Source organism: Electrona antarctica (genome assembly GCF_951216825.1).
Source record: "Electrona antarctica genome assembly, chromosome: 23".
Lineage (NCBI taxonomy): Eukaryota > Metazoa > Chordata > Actinopteri > Myctophiformes > Myctophidae > Electrona > Electrona antarctica.
Window position 1 is genome coordinate 19,815,622 of NC_136804.1, and position 19,801 is coordinate 19,835,422.

Sequence of the window (19,801 nt, forward strand, 5' to 3'; positions counted from 1 at the left end):
AAATGCCCGGCCCGCAAACCGCCTTCAGTAAAAACATCCTCTCAGTTCAGCTCTAAAACAAAATGGTTACTTGACAACTAAACCTGTGACCATGTATAGTCTAATAGTCTAGTAGTGCACCTGACAGCGTATTCTGTATTACTTGAAAGCATTAATGCACTTTATGTACAAGTTACTTTAGTTACAATTCTGTATTGCCCTATAGAAATGCTGCTAAACCATATAGATGCACTTTATACCTAATGTGCTTCACTGCCTGCCTGCTAAATCCGGTGTATTTACATTGCTTTTGTTTGTAATGTCCATTAATATGCCTTGTCCCGTCGAATTAAACAAATAAAGTATAGAGTAAAACAATGAATTAAAGGGATGCCCAGTTTGTTATGCAAATTTAGGTTACGGACCCCCATAACTTTGAGAACCACTATGTGGGATTGTCAAATATTGTAAATGATTTACAAAATAATTTGCCAGGCTAGCAGTCAAGCAGATATCATCACTGCCGAGCCAAGGGCCGTCTGTTGCCTAACAAATTCCACCCTATTTTCACTATTACGTTTTCCCCATTATAGCCCAGGATGCTTGTGCTCGTGTTCGCCAGGATTGCGTCAGGATTCAGAGCGTTTTTCACCAACCAAAAATCATAGAATAATTTTTCTATATTTCTGCCCTCAAATTACACGCACAGATGTGCTAAAATCGGACATATGATCTATACGCAACAATCCGTTTTGAAAGCTACAGGCTCTGGTGTATAAAGCGAGCACTGAGTACCACAGACGAAAAACAGTCTAAGTCCAAATTTCATTCTGACCCCTCCACGAAAAGGCCTCGTTGTCCTGAACCCTTATCTATCATTTATACATTATGGTGTGGACTTAGACAGTTTTTCGTCTGTGGCATTCCCACCGGCTCCTACAAGCTTGGGAAAGCAGTTTTTTTCTGGTCATGTGATTGACGTGTCACGTGGTGTCCCGGGAACCCCCGAAACCAATGGTGACCCATAGGTTTAAAAACAGCACGATTGGGAAAAAAAGACGTCATTGGCAGTCAATTAGTTAAAAATCTACTAATAATCTGACTGCATCCGTACAAAAGAGCAATTGTCAATGTAATTGCTAGGTACATTTAATCTAACCACTTCTTCACATTTAGCTGCTTGACCCATCTATGTAAGCATATTGATATTCGTGATACGATGACCATCAATTACTGACGTCTCGTCGGTGCAGAATGATACGAGATACATGTTCTGTTGTTATCCCTGTTTTCATATCTTCTGGGCACGTCACGTGTCCACTGTCCAATACCGTATATATTTCTCTGTGTGTATTAAACTTCAGAATGTGTCTTGTGATACCGCCTGGTGTCATCATCTTCTCCGCGCAGCACACCCAACTGTAACATCATTCACCACCCCTTGTTAGATGGAGACTCTTAAGGGAGTAGGGACTCGGGTGGTCAACCGAAATCACAACAAGAACAACACCCTGCTGGCATAGTTTGTCTCACTTTCGTTGCTGTAGTCTTTTGTTTGGTGCACGTGACGTTTTGTTGTTTTTGTGTTTAACCATTTAAACCCTCTAGTACTTAGTATACTGGAATGTTCATGTTCCTCCCAGAATAATTATGGATGCTCAGATGCTGCGGGGTTAAGTGGTTAATATGAGGGATGGGGAGCCAGTGGAAGGTGCTGCAGCTAGGGCAGGAGGAGACCAGGCATGTTATACTAATTCCCATTGTTCAAAAAGAAAAACATGTTACAGAATAGGATGCGGAAACCGAGAATGGCACCGTGTTTGGTGAATGGGGCGTGAGATGTGACCTGACTGAATCATAACAACACAAAGATATATAAGGGAAAGAAACGGACGAGTCAGCGTGTGTGTGTGTGTGTGTGTATGTGTGTGTGAGTTGGGGGCTTCAACAGAGTGTGTCAGATGCTGGCCCACACTGGCCCGTTGCCACTTCCGTCTAATCAAGCTTCCGAGAAATCCGTTTCCACGTGCTGGTGCATTCTGGGCAACGGGCAGGCACTAGGTAATCCCACAGAAATTCCTGTCTTCATGGATGGCCTCCTTCACCCCTGTAAGAAGACACCTCCTGGGCTAATCAACACAGCTTTTCAGCTGGTATTTGTGAGCACGTGGGCTCGTCTCTGTGTCTTCCCAGTTCCCACTCTTCTGTACTGCTCAGCCACTTGAAACCTGGCATCCCTATTTTTGGACATGTCATTTTAGTTTACATGAAACGGAAATCCACAATTTAAAATGTGTTGATGCAATATTCATGTTCTTTCTATGATGTGTTCAGCTTGTAGATCAGCATTTTTTTCCTTATTCATCCTACGATGAATTATATAGAGGGCTTAGGTGATTATTATCCGTGTGCGCGCGCGTGCACGCACATACGTGTGGCATTGTGGGGGGGTGCACACACACTTTCCTGGGACTCCATCTGTTGCTTCAAATTAAATGAAGCTGTAAAAATAGACATACGGTTCAACAGATTTATTTATTTCTGCGAGCATCTTATGCAAATGTGAATCCAAGTAAGTGCACTTCTGGTATGTGTCTACGCCTAAATGATCTGAGATGCAACTTTGCACATAATTGTGTGTGTATGTGTGTGTGTGTGTGTGTGTGCGTATGCCTGCGTGTGTGTGTGTGCGCGCATATGTGTGTGCCTGCGCACGTGTGTGTGTGTGTGCGTGCGTGCGCGCGCGCGCGCATGCACGCCTGCGTGTGTGTATGTGCATCAGATACACACTGTAGACGTGCTGTAGTGCCGTGCTTTACCCAGAAGGCTGATGCTCTTCTGGGAAGCAGAGCTCATAGAGGCGTGGGCTCAGAAAACAAGCTATGGGAGGCAAGAGAAGAGAAATTCATTTACACGCATTCTGCTGAAACCGCCGTCAGTCTTCCTCATCATTTTCAAAGGCCAGCTGAAAAGAACCAAAATATTTCATACTGAAAGTTTTGGTGATGTAAAATCACACATGAAAGCGCAAACCTACTCCCAGTGGTGTGTTAAATCTCATGACCAGGCAAATTAACAAAAGTGTGTGTTTGTGTGTGTGCACGAGTGCATGCACACGTGTGTGTGTGTGAGTGGGGGGGTTTAAAATGCATTGCATAACATTTCTGCTAACTCCTTCAGCCCTCCCTCTCCCTGTCTTCTACGTATTCTCTCTCTCTCTCTCTTTCCTTGTGCTTCCTGGGTTTTGAGGTTATAAATAGCTCCAGGCAATAGAGAGATTAGAATGGATATCAGCAAATGTTGAACTCCCCTGATAAAACATGGGCCCCTGTCACTATAGCACCACGACAAAGCTGCCCCCCCCCCTCAAATGTTTTATGGCATTTATTGACAGTACAGTGCACAGGATATGGGGTGGGGGGGGGGGGGGGGGGGGGGTCCTGATATGGGGTGGGGGGGGGGTCCTGGGCCAAATTTGAACCAGAACGTAGGATTATATAACCACCTCACTCATTCTAACCACGGTGCTCCGTTGTGCACATTTTAATTTAGATTGTCACCGTATTCCGGAAACACCAACGGTCCACAAATGACAAAAAGTGGTTGTGAATACAGACTTACCCGAGATGAGGTCACAGAGTTGGGTTTTGGGATATTATCTTGTCACCATAAGATACCACCTCCCCTGCAGCAAAATTACAGGACTTCAACTGTAGACTGTAGTTGAGAGCGTGATTTACAATGATGCACATACCAGAGTGTCTAAATAATAGGCTGATGTAGTACCACATACAGACACATACACACAAAAGGCGACAGAGTCTATTCAGAGAGATTTAAGGCGCAGCCAGTGAAAGAATGCTTCTCACCTTTTTCTGAAAGACACACACAAATGCGCGCAGCCACGCATACACTGCAACATTGCAGTTCGCATTGCAACGCATTGAGTTTTTATATCTTTGCTGTCGGGAAGAAACCACCTAACTCCAAGATGTTACGTTTTCAGAAAATGAAAAATATACAATAATATACAATATATAATATATATTTGGAAAACAAATACTGCCTCATCAAAGTTGATTTTGTGACTTTATATAGTCAATTACTTGCATGAGAGGGGGAAAGGTGACAGAATTAGCTGTTTTAGCAGACAGTTTGAGGGTCCAATGGAGAGGTTTTGGCCAAAGCACTTTTTACTACTTTTCATTGCTTTAACCAATACTGAACACACAGACGTAGGCAAGGCTGTTCAAAAGCACTGATGTAAATCATAAACCTCAAAAATGGAGTTAGGTGGTTTCCTCTGGATGCTATGGATGCTGGGGTTCAAGGGGTTAATCAACCAGTCCAAATCTGTACAAGTTATTTTGTCTAATCAAGTACATTTGCTGTTTTTGTGGCTATAACATTTCAACTAGTTTCTCAAACAGTGTGGTATTGTGATGACAGCTTCTCTGTGATTAGCTTAATTAAGTTTAATTGAGAAAATACCACTGTACACCCATGGCATGCAGCATGTCAAATCAGTGATCAATTATAGGCTGAGCCCCATACTTGTGAACTGATTTCGGTTTTGTTTTGAGCTATTTTAACAACTCTGGGATAACAAATTAAGTAAATTGAATTCAACCAATGAATTTCAATGAATGTATTGCAACAAACACCAATATTAAATACAACAATGTATGATGATATGATACATGATGTCATGCCCATTATGAATATCTGATATTCATACACCTACAAACGCCTGATAAACATCATCAATACTCTATGGCTCAGTCAATCCAAGGGCCAGGCTTTAAGTTCTGAGTTACAGACAGACTGTCTTGACTGCTACATAGACATGTTCCGTGTTTTAACAATGTGTCCTTGGTGAATCCAACTCTAAAAACCCAGAAACATCAATGGTGCTTAACAGTTAACAAAATTATAATAGCCCTGGGCTGCCTGGAGTGCTGAAAGAATGTCATTGTCTATCGTTTAATCATTATTTGTGGTGCAGTCTTATTATGGGGCCCAGAATTATAAGAATTACATCTCTAAAAGATTAATTTTACTCAAACTACTTTTTCCAGCACTTAAGGTATCTGACTTTCAGTATGACTGAAATAGAGCTGTTGTTGCTGATGTTAATGTCTCAAAACAAGATCCATTTGAGAACTCTTTAGTGTAGGTAGGGTGACCAGATCCAAACTGTTCATTTGAGGGACAGAAGTATCGCTTGTGTGGGACAAGTGGGATGGGGGGACCCCGTCCCCCCATCCCACTTGTCCCAAACAAGCGATACTGGAGTACCAAGTTAGCAACTTACTACTTGAGTTGCTATTAAATGCCTTGATGTCATATTCGACCATAGGCCTATTGGCTATCATTTATAAACTCCTCTGGTGTCTCACATTTTGTTTTAAAATCATGCTTTATTTTTATTTTAACATTATTGTTATTGTGGCCTAATAACCTCCCTGAGCTGGCGGAGACCTGTGCTCTTTTGAGCACTTTTTCCATAGAGTATTAAAAGGATAAGAGACTGAACCGGAGCGATAGCTCCCCCCCCCCCCCCCCCCCCCCCCCCTCATTTCAGTGGAAGTTGCTCAGTGGTGTTTTGAAGCACCGCATTTTTTTGATTTGGGCACCAAAATGCGGAAGTGCAAACAAGCGCTCAATGTTAAACCCCAGCTGCACGGTCATAACCTCGTCATAACTCCACACTGGGTCCGCCTGCAGTCCCACCTCTTACCACTAGGGACCAGCGCTTGAACGTTGAAGAGCCTCACTGGGGGCTTGACTTTTTCTAGTTGTGTCTCTGCCTTGACAGTCAATCAGGCTGGGTGAAAGGTCTAGAGGTAAATCCCATGGTGGTTTTACCAGGCATCTCAGAGACTTAAACTTTAAGAAAGTAACTGGGTTAAAGGCCTATAATAAGCCACCAGGTTTCAGGTAGTTTTATAGGAAGCATTTAGGAGGCAATGCTGAGCAGACAGACAGGGTCATTGATCCTAAACTGTCTTAACCTAAACAGAGCAGAGACAGACAAATGGCTTAATTCTCCTCAAAGTATAGTGGCTGGTAGCTGACTGGTGCTAGAGGGGGGGGGGGGGGGGGGGGGGCTGGCAAAGAAAGAAAAGTCCCTCCGTATTCTCAGAGTTTCTTAGAAAGAGGATATAAACCAGCTTTCTGAGAAACTTTCTAGGAGCATCACATGCGTGACTTCGACTGAGCTGTGTTTTTAGCAGTTCATAGGAAAATCAGACCTTGTAATGCAAAAAAGGGGATTGTGTGCCGACCATGTGGTTGCAATGATTCCAGCTGGAGCCATGATGTGCTGCATGTCTTTCAGCTCTCTACCCTTACAGTGTCCCATGGTCGTTTTTATGGGTCGTTTTTTTTTCTTTTTTAACTTTCCTACAATCTCCTCAACCCAACCAATCTACAAGCTTACAATGTGCGTAGATCGTCTATTTTCACAATTTTGTGAAATAGAGCTAAAGTGATTCATTCATAATTCACAATTTGTGAAATAGGGCTAAAGTGATTCATTGTATTTTGTAAGTTTTGGACCAGATACACTTTTTTATTTTTACAGTGGAAAAAAGAGAGAGAGAGAGAGAGAAAGAAACTGCTTAAAATAAATAAGAGCAATGCAATGTAATCATTACAAATAAATGTTTTACCATAAAATGACTTCATGCAAGGCCTTGGTTGGTTGGTTTAAATGACCCCAATAATACCGTGACATATCTTCAAATTCACAGGACTATTTTCTTTATACTTCTGCCCCCCTCCTCCTCATAATAGAAACTGTAAACACTTTTGTAATACACTTTGCAACAATAAACTGCACTGTTAAAAAGAAAATCCACAAGCCACTATCAAGAAAACTTTCCAGACCACCTTAAAAAACTTTGAAACAAACCGAAAGCTGATCTGTGGCTGGCTGAGCCCAACCGTGATAGGCTACAGACTGTTGAGGAATTGTGCATATGGTGAGAAGAGTAGCAACCAAGCACATGGGCTGTTTAGTTGATGTTTTATGGCTGACCCGGAAAGTGTATTGCATATCAGTGTGAACCTTTCCTCCTCCAGGGATTCCAGGAAAAGGGACAAAAGCAGCCCAGTGAGCAGCACACCTAATCACTTGTGGTGCATATCTGATCAAGACACACACTACGGAATGCTAATGTGTTAGGGAATGAGTGAATGCGAACAAAAATGAAAGCCTGGGTACCAAGAATAGGGCAGTAGCTGCAGATCACCGATTGATAGGCTCTCTGAATGTCATTCATGAAACAAATGCATAAAAAAGGAATGAATGGATGTGTGGTTTAGCCATTAGGCCTACATCTTATGAAGGCAAAAGTGAGTGAAATATAGTTAAAAAATGTAAAATATATATATGGGCTATCGCCGCTATGTCTAGGAACAGTCAATGTCAATGGTTTCATCCTCTGATATGTCTAAGAAAAGGAAAACTCGGCATTTGCTGTCACATGTCACTGGATATGTATGCACAAATCTGAGGCAGTAGCATTATTACATAGTGTTGCTTCAGGGGAAGTAACACTAGTCTCCTTTGCTGTGAGGACATTCCTACGGTGTTTTTCACAGTCTTTTGGAATTAACTTGGGGATTAGTCATTTTCTGTGGAAAAACAAACTCGGATCCCTGAAAAGGCGACAAAAATTGAGTCAGGGACACAAAGAACAAGTTCCACAGACTTTGGAATCAATTTCGGTCAGACATTTGGTCTAATATGTATGGGTACATTTGAATAAAACAGTAGCAAGGAGGGCTGATTATTATATTTATCACATACCCAGCTTTTATTTGACCTGGGTGAAATGACCAGGGGTGGGTATAGAGTACTGGAAATGTGGGGGGGTCATCCCTATGTTCCCCAGGTTCTATGTTCCCCACTTACCTTAGGGTTTAGGGTTAGAGTTATAGGTTTCTGGTTCACTTCAGTATTTTGTACTATACAATTGTATGTATAAGTACAGAACAAAGAATGTTTGTTTTTGCCATCTTTGTTGAAGAGTCTGAGCAATTATGTTTTAGTTTATTACTTTATTTTATGTATGTTAATTTTTAGTTGGCTAAGACTAGATAGTTTAAGTAGCTTAGGCAGGCCTAAAGTTCAATGGATTGAGCTTAAATCAGAATTTGCTACTAAAACTAAGTTGCTAAAATACTTTTAGTCTTACTAGAATTACTAGGTTAGGTTTCTGGTTTAGGTTTATTCTAAGTGGGGAACAAAGAACCTTTTTTGCATGGTGGGGAACATAGAACCTGGGGAACATAGGTACGCTCCCGAAATTTGTAGTCAAGTAAAAGTAAAAAATTAGGCCATTATTAGGCCATTATTCTAGGGATCCACATGAATATTCACTTTTCCGAATATTCGTGGCAGTCTCTAAATGCAATGTTAATATAATATTCCATTATTCAATTTCATGTACAGTATACTAATACTAATAAATTACATTGATAATTAGATTCATTTAGACCAGTATTTCTCAAACGTTTTCATGTCCAGGACCCCACCTCCAGAAGCAAAGATGTGATGATTTGAAATGTTTGCTTTAACCCATTTAGACCTGAGGACGCATGTGTGTCATATTATAGCTTTAAACCCATTTTGGGCGGGAAGCATTATGTTATACTTTAGCTATTGAAAAATAGCAGATCTACAAGCTCATAGCGCGCCACCGAGTGGCGCGCTATGAACTTGTAGGTCTGCTATTTTTGAAAAATCGTAAAAATGCGGCACAAATCTTGGAATATATATTCTTTCAGAGCGAACGTTTTTTTTATTTCGACGTCAGGCCTGAATGGGTTAAAAAAGAATACATGTACTGTATATTCAAAGATTTGCACACATTTTCAGGATTTAAAAAAAATAGCAACCCGTGAAGCACTATGACCTTGTATATCTGCTATTTCTGAATACCGGTAGGCAAAGTATAACACTCGTCCGGTTACATGTGTTTGGTCCGACGATTCATTGATCCGATACCCCTAACCCCTAACCTAACCATAACCGCAAGCACGGGAGCAGGCGCTAGTCCGAGGTGCGGACGCATGTCGAACCAATGCTCCGTCGGACCATAGTATGCCTCCCCACTCGTCCTGGGTCAAATCCTTGGAACGAGCAAGAATATACATATATATAAAGAATCAGTGTAATAATCCAGTGTAACCCCAAGTGTCTTGTATCTAGTCGTTTGGCACTTTACTAAGTAAAGTGAATGAAAAAGTATTTTTAATTCACTTCCTGGTGCAAACCTTGACATGCACGAGCATGCCTGGGCGTGCATCTGAGCTTCAAGCTGGAAGCTCATTTTACACGCTTGCACGCCCAGGCCTGATATATGCCCGCATTGCTGTTTCACCAGCGGGTGACGAGTTGACTGATAGGTCACTGGTGGAAAAGCTCCTCCAGAACAGCGGGGTGGACGTCGACCGCCTGGAGGCTCTGCACTAGTCTGTGCACCGTGGCAGCCTTTCCCTGGGACTGCCTCCATTTGACCAGGCCAGCCAGTGCCTGGCCGTGTGTGCTGTGGACGTGGTCGGCGCGGCAGCGAAACATTGCCCCCGTTGACAGCCCTAGGTCCAGCAAGAGGGCTTCCCACTCAGGGCCGAGCCGGGAGGCCAGTCGGGATAGCTCCCGGTCTGACGGAACCGTCAGCAGAACCTCGTCTGGAAGGTGCCAGTGGTCTGCAGGGAGATGGCAAGAAATAAAATAAGACGCCTCATAAAGATGATGGTGTTTACTGCACGTTACGCTATGTTATGTATTTGTACTGTATATCTCATAAACCTTTTCATTTTATTTAAAAATGTCATGCTGCAGATAGTTCCAGTGGACAGTAGTTTTCTTATTGCCTTAGGCCGTATGCACTCTCACTCTGTGATCTCATTTTCAAATTATGGTTTGCTGTATATTGTGACTCCAAGCAAGATTATATGGGTGAACTGACATTAAGAATTTAACTTAACTGGAAAATGACAAAGGAAGGTGCAATGCAGCTACTTCAACATTTTGGAGAAAACCAAATTAAGCATCTATTCATCCGACCAGGAGCCATACAAAATACTATCATTCCTTAAATTCAGTGTCAACAAAGTGAGTACGGTGTTGTAAACCTATTACGTTGATAGCAGTCATGTTTGTTTGCTTTCAGGTCTCTGTGACACAGAGGAAATGTTGGCGTTTACAATCTGCGAACTGGAATCTCCATACAAAGGGATTTATAAAGTGTACACTGGGACTGGGTTTTTACCACACATAGCCTGGTTGTGTTGACGTTTGTCTTGCCTAAATATGGTCAACACCCTGATACTCCATAAAGACCAGGAAAACTATCTATCCTTTACAACTGTTGTGCAACAGCCCTGGGCAAAGGAGCTCTATTCACTGCTGTTCCTGGAAACAAGTTTTATAATAGAGGCGGTAGATGCAGACATTCAATATCACTTCATCCTTCACTCCCCTAAGAGTAGCACGGGTGAATAGAAAACAGGCTGCGGGGACAGCAGTTTGTGAAAAGAAGCATTTCTTTAACCTTTCCTTTCAACACATTTCATCAATCTAAGGAAAGATATTTAGCAATAAAATTGCTAAATATTATTTAGCAATCGGAAGCAACACATTTGACAACTCCTAAACTTGGTCCATAATACAGGATCTGGATGCAGGATGTGACTAACAGACGCAATGGTCATTTCTTTATTAGAAATGACAGCCAAGAGTGAATTAAAAGGGTACCTAGCTTTGCTCATCTTCCCACTACAGGAACAGTTACCATCTGTGTAGCATTCCACACAAATGGTAACATGATCCGACATGTAATTTTCTTAGATATAACAAGATGTCTGAGTTCAGATAGCCTGTGATGATCTTTTAACCCTCATGTTGTACTTTATTACCTTATTTCACCATAGTTTGATTGTCTAAATGAATTACACTGATTAATTACAGGGACATTTCATAGCTGGAAGAAACTCCAGTCACTCAATGTTAATAGAAATTGTAGTAGCACAATTTGAAATTTGCACTCTATGGCCAGAAACATAATGTATTCTATGACCATAATGCATAGTTGCACTCACCCCACATTGTGGAGAGGGGGAGGGCTGTCTTACTGAGACATCTAACTATGAATGCGCCACGTCTCTGTTTGTCTGTCTGTGTACGTGTGTGTACGGTTGTAATGCACGTAACTCGAGAACCGTTTGCCCCACCGACTTCAAATTTGACACATGCGTTTCACACTCAGTGCCGGCCTTGAGTCGGTTGCATACACCGTTGTCCAGAAACACCATAAAAGGCTCTGGTCAGGCTCTGCCAGTGGACCTAATGAGCCCAAGTCCCCTCACCTGTGCAATTTCCAGCCTCTGCCTCAGCCAATTGATTGCCATGGCAACCCCACACCTGCCAATTGATTACTTAACCAGTCCACTTTTCACAATCAGTTTGCACTCTTCAGGCACAGAGATACAGATACAGAGATCTCCATATACAGTAGGGACACAGCCACAGACAAATAGCAGATCTACAAGATCTGCTATTTTTCAATAGCTAAAGTATAACATAATGCTTAAAACACCAAAAGGGGTTCCCGCCCGAAATGGGTTAAAGATTAATTTAGATGAATATTACAAATTATGCACAACTATAAGTTCAAGAGTTTCCAACACATCATTTACAAATACCACATTCAGCACCAGTATAAACATTTGACCATGAGGAGAGTGCCTGACACTCTGGTTGTGTCTTTAGCCTTGCCTAACTGTACCTGGATTGTTAAAGCTGCGATCCATAAATGTCCTGCCTGGGATTGAAACCTGGGACTCCCACATGGGAGATGAAACGGCCACCGCTCACGCGAGAGGTTCTGCCTGCTTGGCCAGGGGAGATATGCTCATGAGCTTAAGGCAGTACTACTTGCAACCAGTAAGGCAAGGCAAGTTTAATTGTTTATAGAGGTGTACTATCCAATACTATCCAAAAGTGTCTTATCGATGGAAGAGCAAGGAGACCGCCTCTAACCACTGCAGACGAGACTAGTTATATTGTATTTAACATACTCATACAGATTGGTTAAAATAATGTTTTATTAATTTAAATAACTTCTAGATTGCAGTTTTAAACAAGGCGAGTGTGCATGAGTCATCTGTGATACACAATGTTTGGCCGCAGCGCTCACATAAATGGTACTGGATGTATTGAGCTGGACAAAGTTCAGCACTGTGAGCTCATTCACTAGTCCTTTGTGGCCTCCAAGGACAGTGTGAGCAAGTCAACACCACATAGTTCCCCAAGGCTGGTAAAACTAACCAAACAGTACTTCATTACCGTCCTCAATGCCCCCTTAATGGCTGTTTTCAACTGCTTGGCAAAAACTGAAAAATGTCCTGTTGTCCTGACATGTAGCACATCTAGCAAACATAGCACTTCAAACCTCCCAGACAAAAACAAGGCACCTGTGCTTTCCTGCATAAACGCTCTATAAAAGGTGTTGTCCTGGCAGGCTGTCGTCTGATTGGACAAATCCACCCCCCCCGCCACTGCGCCACAAAAAAGAAAAAAAAGATCTTTGACGTGGCAACTGCACATGACTACGTTTAAGCTCTGGGCCACTGAATAACATGTTCTCTTCTCACTTGTTTGGTGAACTAGTTCCTCAAACAATGGCAACAGACTGCTGAAATATGGTTGAGCACTGAGTAATGACGAGCAGCAGGAAGAGAATACGTTGCATGCTTCTCCAGAAAGCACTTCTGGCAAAACAGGAGGCTTTTCTAAGAACTGCCTCTTTACAACAAGCAAGAAAGCGGGTGGGCCCTCTCTTCACTTTCTCTCTCTCTTTATGGATGCAAACAGGCTAACATGAAGTTGAACAGATAACACATAAACACTGGACTCCTTAAAAGCAAGGATCTAGCTTGGGGGGGGGGGGGGAAGGATTGCGCACAATTGTGGCATACTATCCGGTGAAGTATTAATCTACCTCAGCAGTTCTGTGACTCATGGCAGGGTCTCAAGGACTCAAGGACTAGGATGTCATCAGCTCAAATCAGCTCATTACATCTCACAAAGTCAGTCTCTGAACCTTCTAATGGGACCTTGAGCATTGCCATTGTTTGGCTGACAGGGTTTGCTGCTCCGTCCACATCTCGCCAAGGTTTCTGCAGCGCTAACAGGAAGAAGCGACTCCTGCCAAGATTCCTGGAAAGCAGGCGGCAGGCAATAAAATAAAAATAAATTGGTGGGGGGTTGGGGCGCCGGGGGGGCTGCCTTGGTGATGAATGCCAGTAAAAACAAGCACATGGCCCTGCCTGCTCCAGCATGAATTTATGGCACAAAAATCGGCACAGCACGGCATGATCTCCCCAATCCCCACCCACTGCAACAATGGACAAGAGACCACATTCTCATTTTCCCGACTTAACTCCGAAGAGTACACAAAATGGAAGCAAAATGCAACCAAATGGACCCTAACCACTTAATCACCCAAAAATAGTCTATTTACAAGCGTTGTGAGCTTGTAGATTGATAGATTTTTAATTCCTAAAAAAAAAATACCATTACTGCATCAAAAGTAACAAACTATGGGCCTATTATAAAAATTGGTCAAACATTGGCCAAATTGTCAAATAACACATTGGATCCTAAGGACGGCCTGGACGGGTATACTCGTCCTATAAATTAATTACGTGGGGTGCGCATGACGTTTGATATCACTATAAGAAAGCCCTGCTGTGTTTCATCTTTGGAATCATTCCGGGTGCTACGGAGGCTTGCTACTGTAAGGCCTCGCCAGCACTGCTTCTGTTTAATAATAAATAAGCAATGCGATCAGCTATTTTCACAATATTTATCCGTCTCAACTCCTGCAATTCCAAGTGCTTGTCAGGGTGAGGGGCCCCCAGTTCAAATATGATTATTTTGGGGGTAGGGGTCATGGGGGTGCATACATTGGTTACTAGAGATACTGGGTGGTGTCATGCTCGTAGAACGCAGTACCACGCTGTGGTACCAGTAATTTTTTTTGACGTGCACGCGCAGGGACGGAACGAAACGGTTCATGTGCGTGCACTCTAGAACGCTGTGGTACCAGTAAAAAAAACACCATGACACCACTGGACATACTAACAGTAAAATAGGCATTAGTCCGACAACACCGTCTCTCCCGACATGTGTGGCAGGTTCAAACTAACCCGTGGCAGGTTCAAACTAACCCGTGGCTTCCTGTGAGGTTAGGTTTAGGGTTTGGGTTTTGGGTAGGGTGTCGGACTAATGCCTGTCAACCTGGGGTTGTGGACGTGGTCTGAAAAGGTTGAGAACTGCCTTAGCCTATATACGCTTCAGCAAAAACAGTCAGCACTGTTTCATTTTCAGCAGAACGAGATGTACGTTGCACAACTGTTTATGTGTCAATGTACATCATAACCCAGGTACCAAACATGGCAATCATGTGATCAGTATGAAAGTAATGTCACTTCCTAGACTTCCACCCCCACTTCCTTCCCCACTTCCTTCTGTGCTTGAATGTTTGGTGGCAGCATGCTTGCTCTGCTGCTGTGGTTGCTGATCAGACTCCTACCAAAACCTGTAAGATTGTACAGTGAGTAATAATTTCAATTAATTAATTTAATTAAAGGGTCTCTGATTTTTTGCTCAAAAATCATTCTTTTTTCATCAAAGATGCCTAAAGTGCCTTTAAATCCTTTTCATTGCAAGTCTGCATTTTACACCTTTGGGGAATTCATTTAACAGTACCCTTTTTAAACCTTTTTTATATGTTTAGGGACAAAATGCCCTCAAAAAGGTTGATTGAAATTAATTTCCTGGTGGTAAAAACTGCCCTTTGATGAGATAATTTCTGATACTGCTTGGCCATGTGGAAAAGGTCTATTAATTGTTGTTTAAGAAACTTTAAGTGTCTTACTGTCTTTCTGACTGACTGACTGACTGACTGACCGTCCGTCAGCGTCGTGCCATCGTCAACGCAGGGAACGTTCCCTTTTTAATCAATGAAGGGTGCTCCACTGCCGACATTACCCTGCGCATTGCGTTTGGATGGCGTCACCCATTCGCACCGGTTAATGTTTTGATGCTGTCCAACGTGGCGCAATGCACTCAATGGAGCCCAGGCCTGACACGTCCATTAGGGTGTCATTCATCCTTGGTCTAATGATACAGTATGCTCAGACAATCTGACTATTGTACTCTTTATGCTGACCTGGTACTAGAATGACATGTATTGTTATTGAGTACAGCTTGTGACTATGATAATACATATCCCCCTATCTACGTATAAAAATGGTCTGGTCTCTTTTGGTCAGAGTCATTGGACAGTACCAGTGCCACCAGTGCCTCCTGAATTCATGCAATAGGTTTCTAACTTAGAAATACTAAAGTGTCTCAATGATCCTGAAGTCTGTAACAACATGAATATGTAATGTTGGGTCAAATGCATTCAACCTGTATTGTTTATTGAAGGAGCTCTAGTGTCCTAGAACACTTAAGCCCTGTTTTAATATGATTTCATTTTTTTTTAAAAGCTGACCTACAAAACCTCACAAGTTCACATCCTATCACACAGCATTGCGTTGTTGTGACTCGTGAGCTTGTACATCCACTATTTTCACAAAATAAATTTGAAAATGTGTGAACATTGCCTAATGACATGCCCAAAATAGTGATGCCATGGGGTTAAAGTAGTTTAAATTGTTTTAAAATGAAATGCAGTTACAAAGATTATATGTTCTAGTCCTAGTTATCATATACCTGAGGCTGCATGTGCCTCTGTTGTTTTGAATAGACACTACGCCACGCTACTCTACACAAACACTCTGTGGCAGTGAGCCAAGGCCAAAGAGAGCATGATTTTATAGTGAGGTCACTGGCAATGCAAATATGCAGAATAACAAGAGTTGTTTTGAAAACTCTTGAATGGCTTTCAGCAAACGGGGAGGGAGGCCGTCATTCCCCATGTTTTGATGGAGCCTTTTATGGGTTTTTTCCGCTTCACGAAGTTCACAGCACAAGTGAAAAAAATAAGGTAAACAGACATGCAGCCATTGGTAGAAACATGTGGGTCTTCAACGGGATTCTACTTCAGGTCATCGCAGTGATGTGGTACGGTACCATCTCGTTGGCCTAGGGCTGGGTGATATGACTTCAAGTCAATAATAATAATATGATATTCCTCTGCGGAGTATGCATGTCCTGTTTGGGAGAGATCAACCCATGCCAAAACACTAGACCCAGCGTTGAACAACACCTGTCGCTTGATAACTGGTTGCTTGAAGCCTACCAACATGAACAACCAGCATCTCCTCACTGGCATCGCCCCTGCAGATGTGAGACAGCCAAGTAGAGATGACAAAAGCTACCAGCGATGAACGCCAGCTCCTTCATGGACGCGAACCCTCAGCCCAACGACTGAAGTCAAGGAGAAGCTTCCTCAGCCATGTCCAGACCCTTACAACATCTCGGGAAGAAACCAGACTCCAGCTCTGGACAACAAAGCTTGAGAATGACCCCCCTCCTATTGACATGGGAATCCCCCCTTCTGAAAACCTCCCTTCTGGCTCAGAAGCACCATGGGTCCAGTGGAAGACACTCAACCGCCTGAGAACAGGAACGGGGCGATCAAAAGCTACTATGGCCAGATGGGGCTACAAAACCGGCCCAACCATCTGTGAATGTGGAGAAGAGGACCATACGATGCAGCACTGCCTTTGTCTTCCCTCTACTACCCAACCCGTGCAGCTTAAAATATCTCACAGAGTTCAACAATAATGCAAAGGACTGTGTAAAGAAATGGGAAACTGTCATCTAACCGCATGCTTCAAAGACACGAAAATAAGAAGAATATCATGATTATTTCAAACTTTTGCTGTGATTACGATAATGAACGATTATTTAAAAAAATTGTGAGCTTGTAGATCTGCTATTTTCACTATTTTTGTACGCCACCATTGTACAACTAATTATAACATGGCGTTAAGTGGTTAAAATCTATTAGAAATGTTTCATGTTGATTTTTTATGATGTATATGAAAAGGATTATCCCCAAAAACCTTGGTTCTGGATTCTCAAAGATTAATTCTGATATTTAGGTTCTTCTAAATATAGGTTTCAGTTTTGGAAGGTTGGAAGCAACTCAACACTTACTGCCAAAACAAGTCACAGCAGAACAAGTTCAAGGTGCAATTTGTGTTTATAATTTCCGTCTTGGGGAAACAAGACAAGAATGTGTCATTTTATCAAATGTCTATTGTGTAACATTGACACGACTATTTACATAACTGGTGTGTTGTAATACAAATGTGTGGGATTTTATTTGAAACAAAAGACTTCTCTATCAGTTGAGTCTCAAGATAATTCCATCAGATGGTCTTCTTTGTCTGATAAGAAAGACTGGCCTTATGAAATCTACAGCACTGTATGTTTGACAAGGAGAAGAACTCAGTTTTCAGTCATTATTTTATTCATTTTTAATAGTGTCCAACTGTGTAAAAAATAACCACATCTTCCAGAAAAGTAAAACTTGTCATGGGTGAGAGTGATAAGGTTTTCACAACAGTAAAATCCTCTGCGTTTAATGCGTAACTCTGAGAATGTACAAATAAATGTAACCAAATTGACCAATTTGAGTTATATTTGTAAACTCCCAAAAGTTAAATTAAAGCTACAATCCAGAACGTATTTTAATGAATAAAATGTTAGTTCAGGTATGTTAATACAAAATAACTTCCATTGCGAGCCTGGTGTCGGTAAGGACACCTATGTTTGACAGTGGTGGACAGTAACTAAGTACCTTTACTTGAGTACTCACTCACTATTACTCACTACTAGTATAGTACTCACTAGTACTCATAGTACTCACTATGTAACTTCTTTAATGAATAAAATTTAATTTTGTCCAGTCTGTATGGTAGAGTATGTTAATACAATATAACTTATACAATTGGGGTGGTTGTATTTTGTCTCCCTGCTCTTCTATTAAGATATTTTGAGATATTTAGATCGTGTCAAAGGTCATCAGCTCAATGGTCAAAATGTCAGCACTGTGTTGCTTAATACATTTTTTTTGAGTACCGGACCGGTATCTGTACTTGAAAATGTTACATTTATTTTTGGGTACTTGTGTTGTGACTTTTACTCCACTACATTTCAAAGACAAATATTGCACTTTTGACTCCGCTCGACTCTAGAGAAGGAAAAGGTGCATTATGACTGCTTCTTAAGCCCTATTTATAGTGAATATAGAAGATCGCTTCTGTGATGTTGACTGAGCAACTTTCACTTTGTAGTTTAATATTTGACTAGGAGTATACACTTTGGTCAGACTCACACGTGCACAACAGATTGATGTAAGGCCTGACTCACACCTTCACAACAGATTGATGTATAGCTGATGCATGAGACTTATTGACTGATGCAAGCTCACAATGCATTTCCAATGGGAGTCACGTGGTTTGACACAACATTTGTGTTGTATGAGGGGGTGGGGGGCAGTCGAAACACAGCCGAAAGCCGTACAACACAAATGTTGTGTCAAACCATATGACTTCCATTGGAAATGCATTGGGGCAAGATGTAAACAAACCCTTTCTTTACATCTAGCATGCATCAATGTTGTATTCTAGATCGAAATGTGTGAGTCAGGCCTATAGCTGATGCATGAGACTTGTTTACTGATGCAAGCTCGCAATTAATTTCCAATGGGAGTCACATGGTTTGACACAACATTTTTGTTGTATGAGGGGGAGGGGGGCAGTCGAAACACAGCCGAAAGCCGTACAACAAAAATATTGTGTCAAACCATGTGACTTCCATTGGAAATGCATTGGGGCAAGACGTAAACAAACCCTTTGTTTACATCCAACAATGTTGTATGCTAGATGCGAATCTATCAGCTATACAACAATCTGTTGTGTCCGTGTGAGTCAGGCCTTACAGTGTAAATGTAATGTATACTTAGCCAGTTTTGTATCCAGTGGTGGAAAGTGACTATAACAAGTAGCCTATACATGAAGTACTGTACAAGTACAATGTTGAGGTACTTGGTATTTCCAATTTTCAGTACTTCTCCACTACATCTCATAAACAAATATTAGGCCTATACGTCTTCTACATTATTATTTGAAAGATTTGAAGGATTTTTGTAGATTTTCATTATTACAAAACATACATAAACCACTTCATCATCCCTGTATACATTTCGGCCATTTGAAAATAGCAGATCTACAAGCTGCGATATACATTGTGAGCTTGTAGAGCTGCTATTTTCAGCATTTTGTTTTATACATTTTGAAAACTTTCCTGCACAAAACAAAACAAATCCTCACCTTTGTGGGGCTGTCCATTCGCAGTGTGTTGTGACTCTAGGTCGTGTAATAAGGTGTCTTTTACCCAGATGAACTCCTCCTCCAGGGACCGCAGAAAGGCGTCAAAGGCCCGCGGACCGCGGGACGGCAGGAGGTCCAGCAGCCGCAGGGCTCTGCTCCTGCTGGTCGGCTGGGCCTGGATCTCCTCGACGTGACCGTGCGTCAAGACGTTCTCCTGGTACAGAAAGTGAACTATGGTGTCGCTCACCGCGATCTGATCCGACAGCTCCAGTCTGTGTCTCCTAAGGATCTCCCTGTGCACTGGATCCATGAGATGAAGAAATTGTTGCACCGTACGTGCACGTATTAAGTACGGTGTGTTGCTGCATCGGAGTGCCGATCGCGTACGGCTCCTCCGCGGAGACAAACGAGCTTTAGATTCTTTTTTTGTATCCCCGATTATTTCATGTTAGAG

At 42.1% G+C, this 19,801-nt stretch overlaps 1 protein-coding gene across 1 annotated transcript; it reads right to left on the minus strand.

Moving 5' to 3' along the window:
- Positions 1-9,122: 9,122 nt before the first annotated feature.
- Positions 9,123-19,741, minus strand: cradd (CARD and death domain containing adaptor protein). Its single transcript, XM_079494447.1, has 2 exons — positions 19,348-19,741; positions 9,123-9,696 (listed from the first exon to the last, which is right to left on the minus strand). The coding sequence occupies exons 1-2, from the start codon at positions 19,655-19,657 to the stop codon at positions 9,398-9,400; spliced, it is 609 nt and encodes a 202-aa protein (XP_079350573.1). The 5' UTR covers positions 19,658-19,741; the 3' UTR covers positions 9,123-9,397.
- Positions 19,742-19,801: the final 60 nt, after the last annotated feature.

Coding starts and splice junctions, on each gene's coding strand:
- cradd (XM_079494447.1), bottom strand. CDS start 19,657: ATGGATCCAGTGCACAGGGAGATCCTTAGGAGACACAGACTGGAGCTG. Junction 9,697..19,347: donor GAATGGACAGCCCCACAAAG/GTGAGGATTTGT, acceptor ATCTCCCTGCAG/ACCACTGGCACCTTCCAGAC.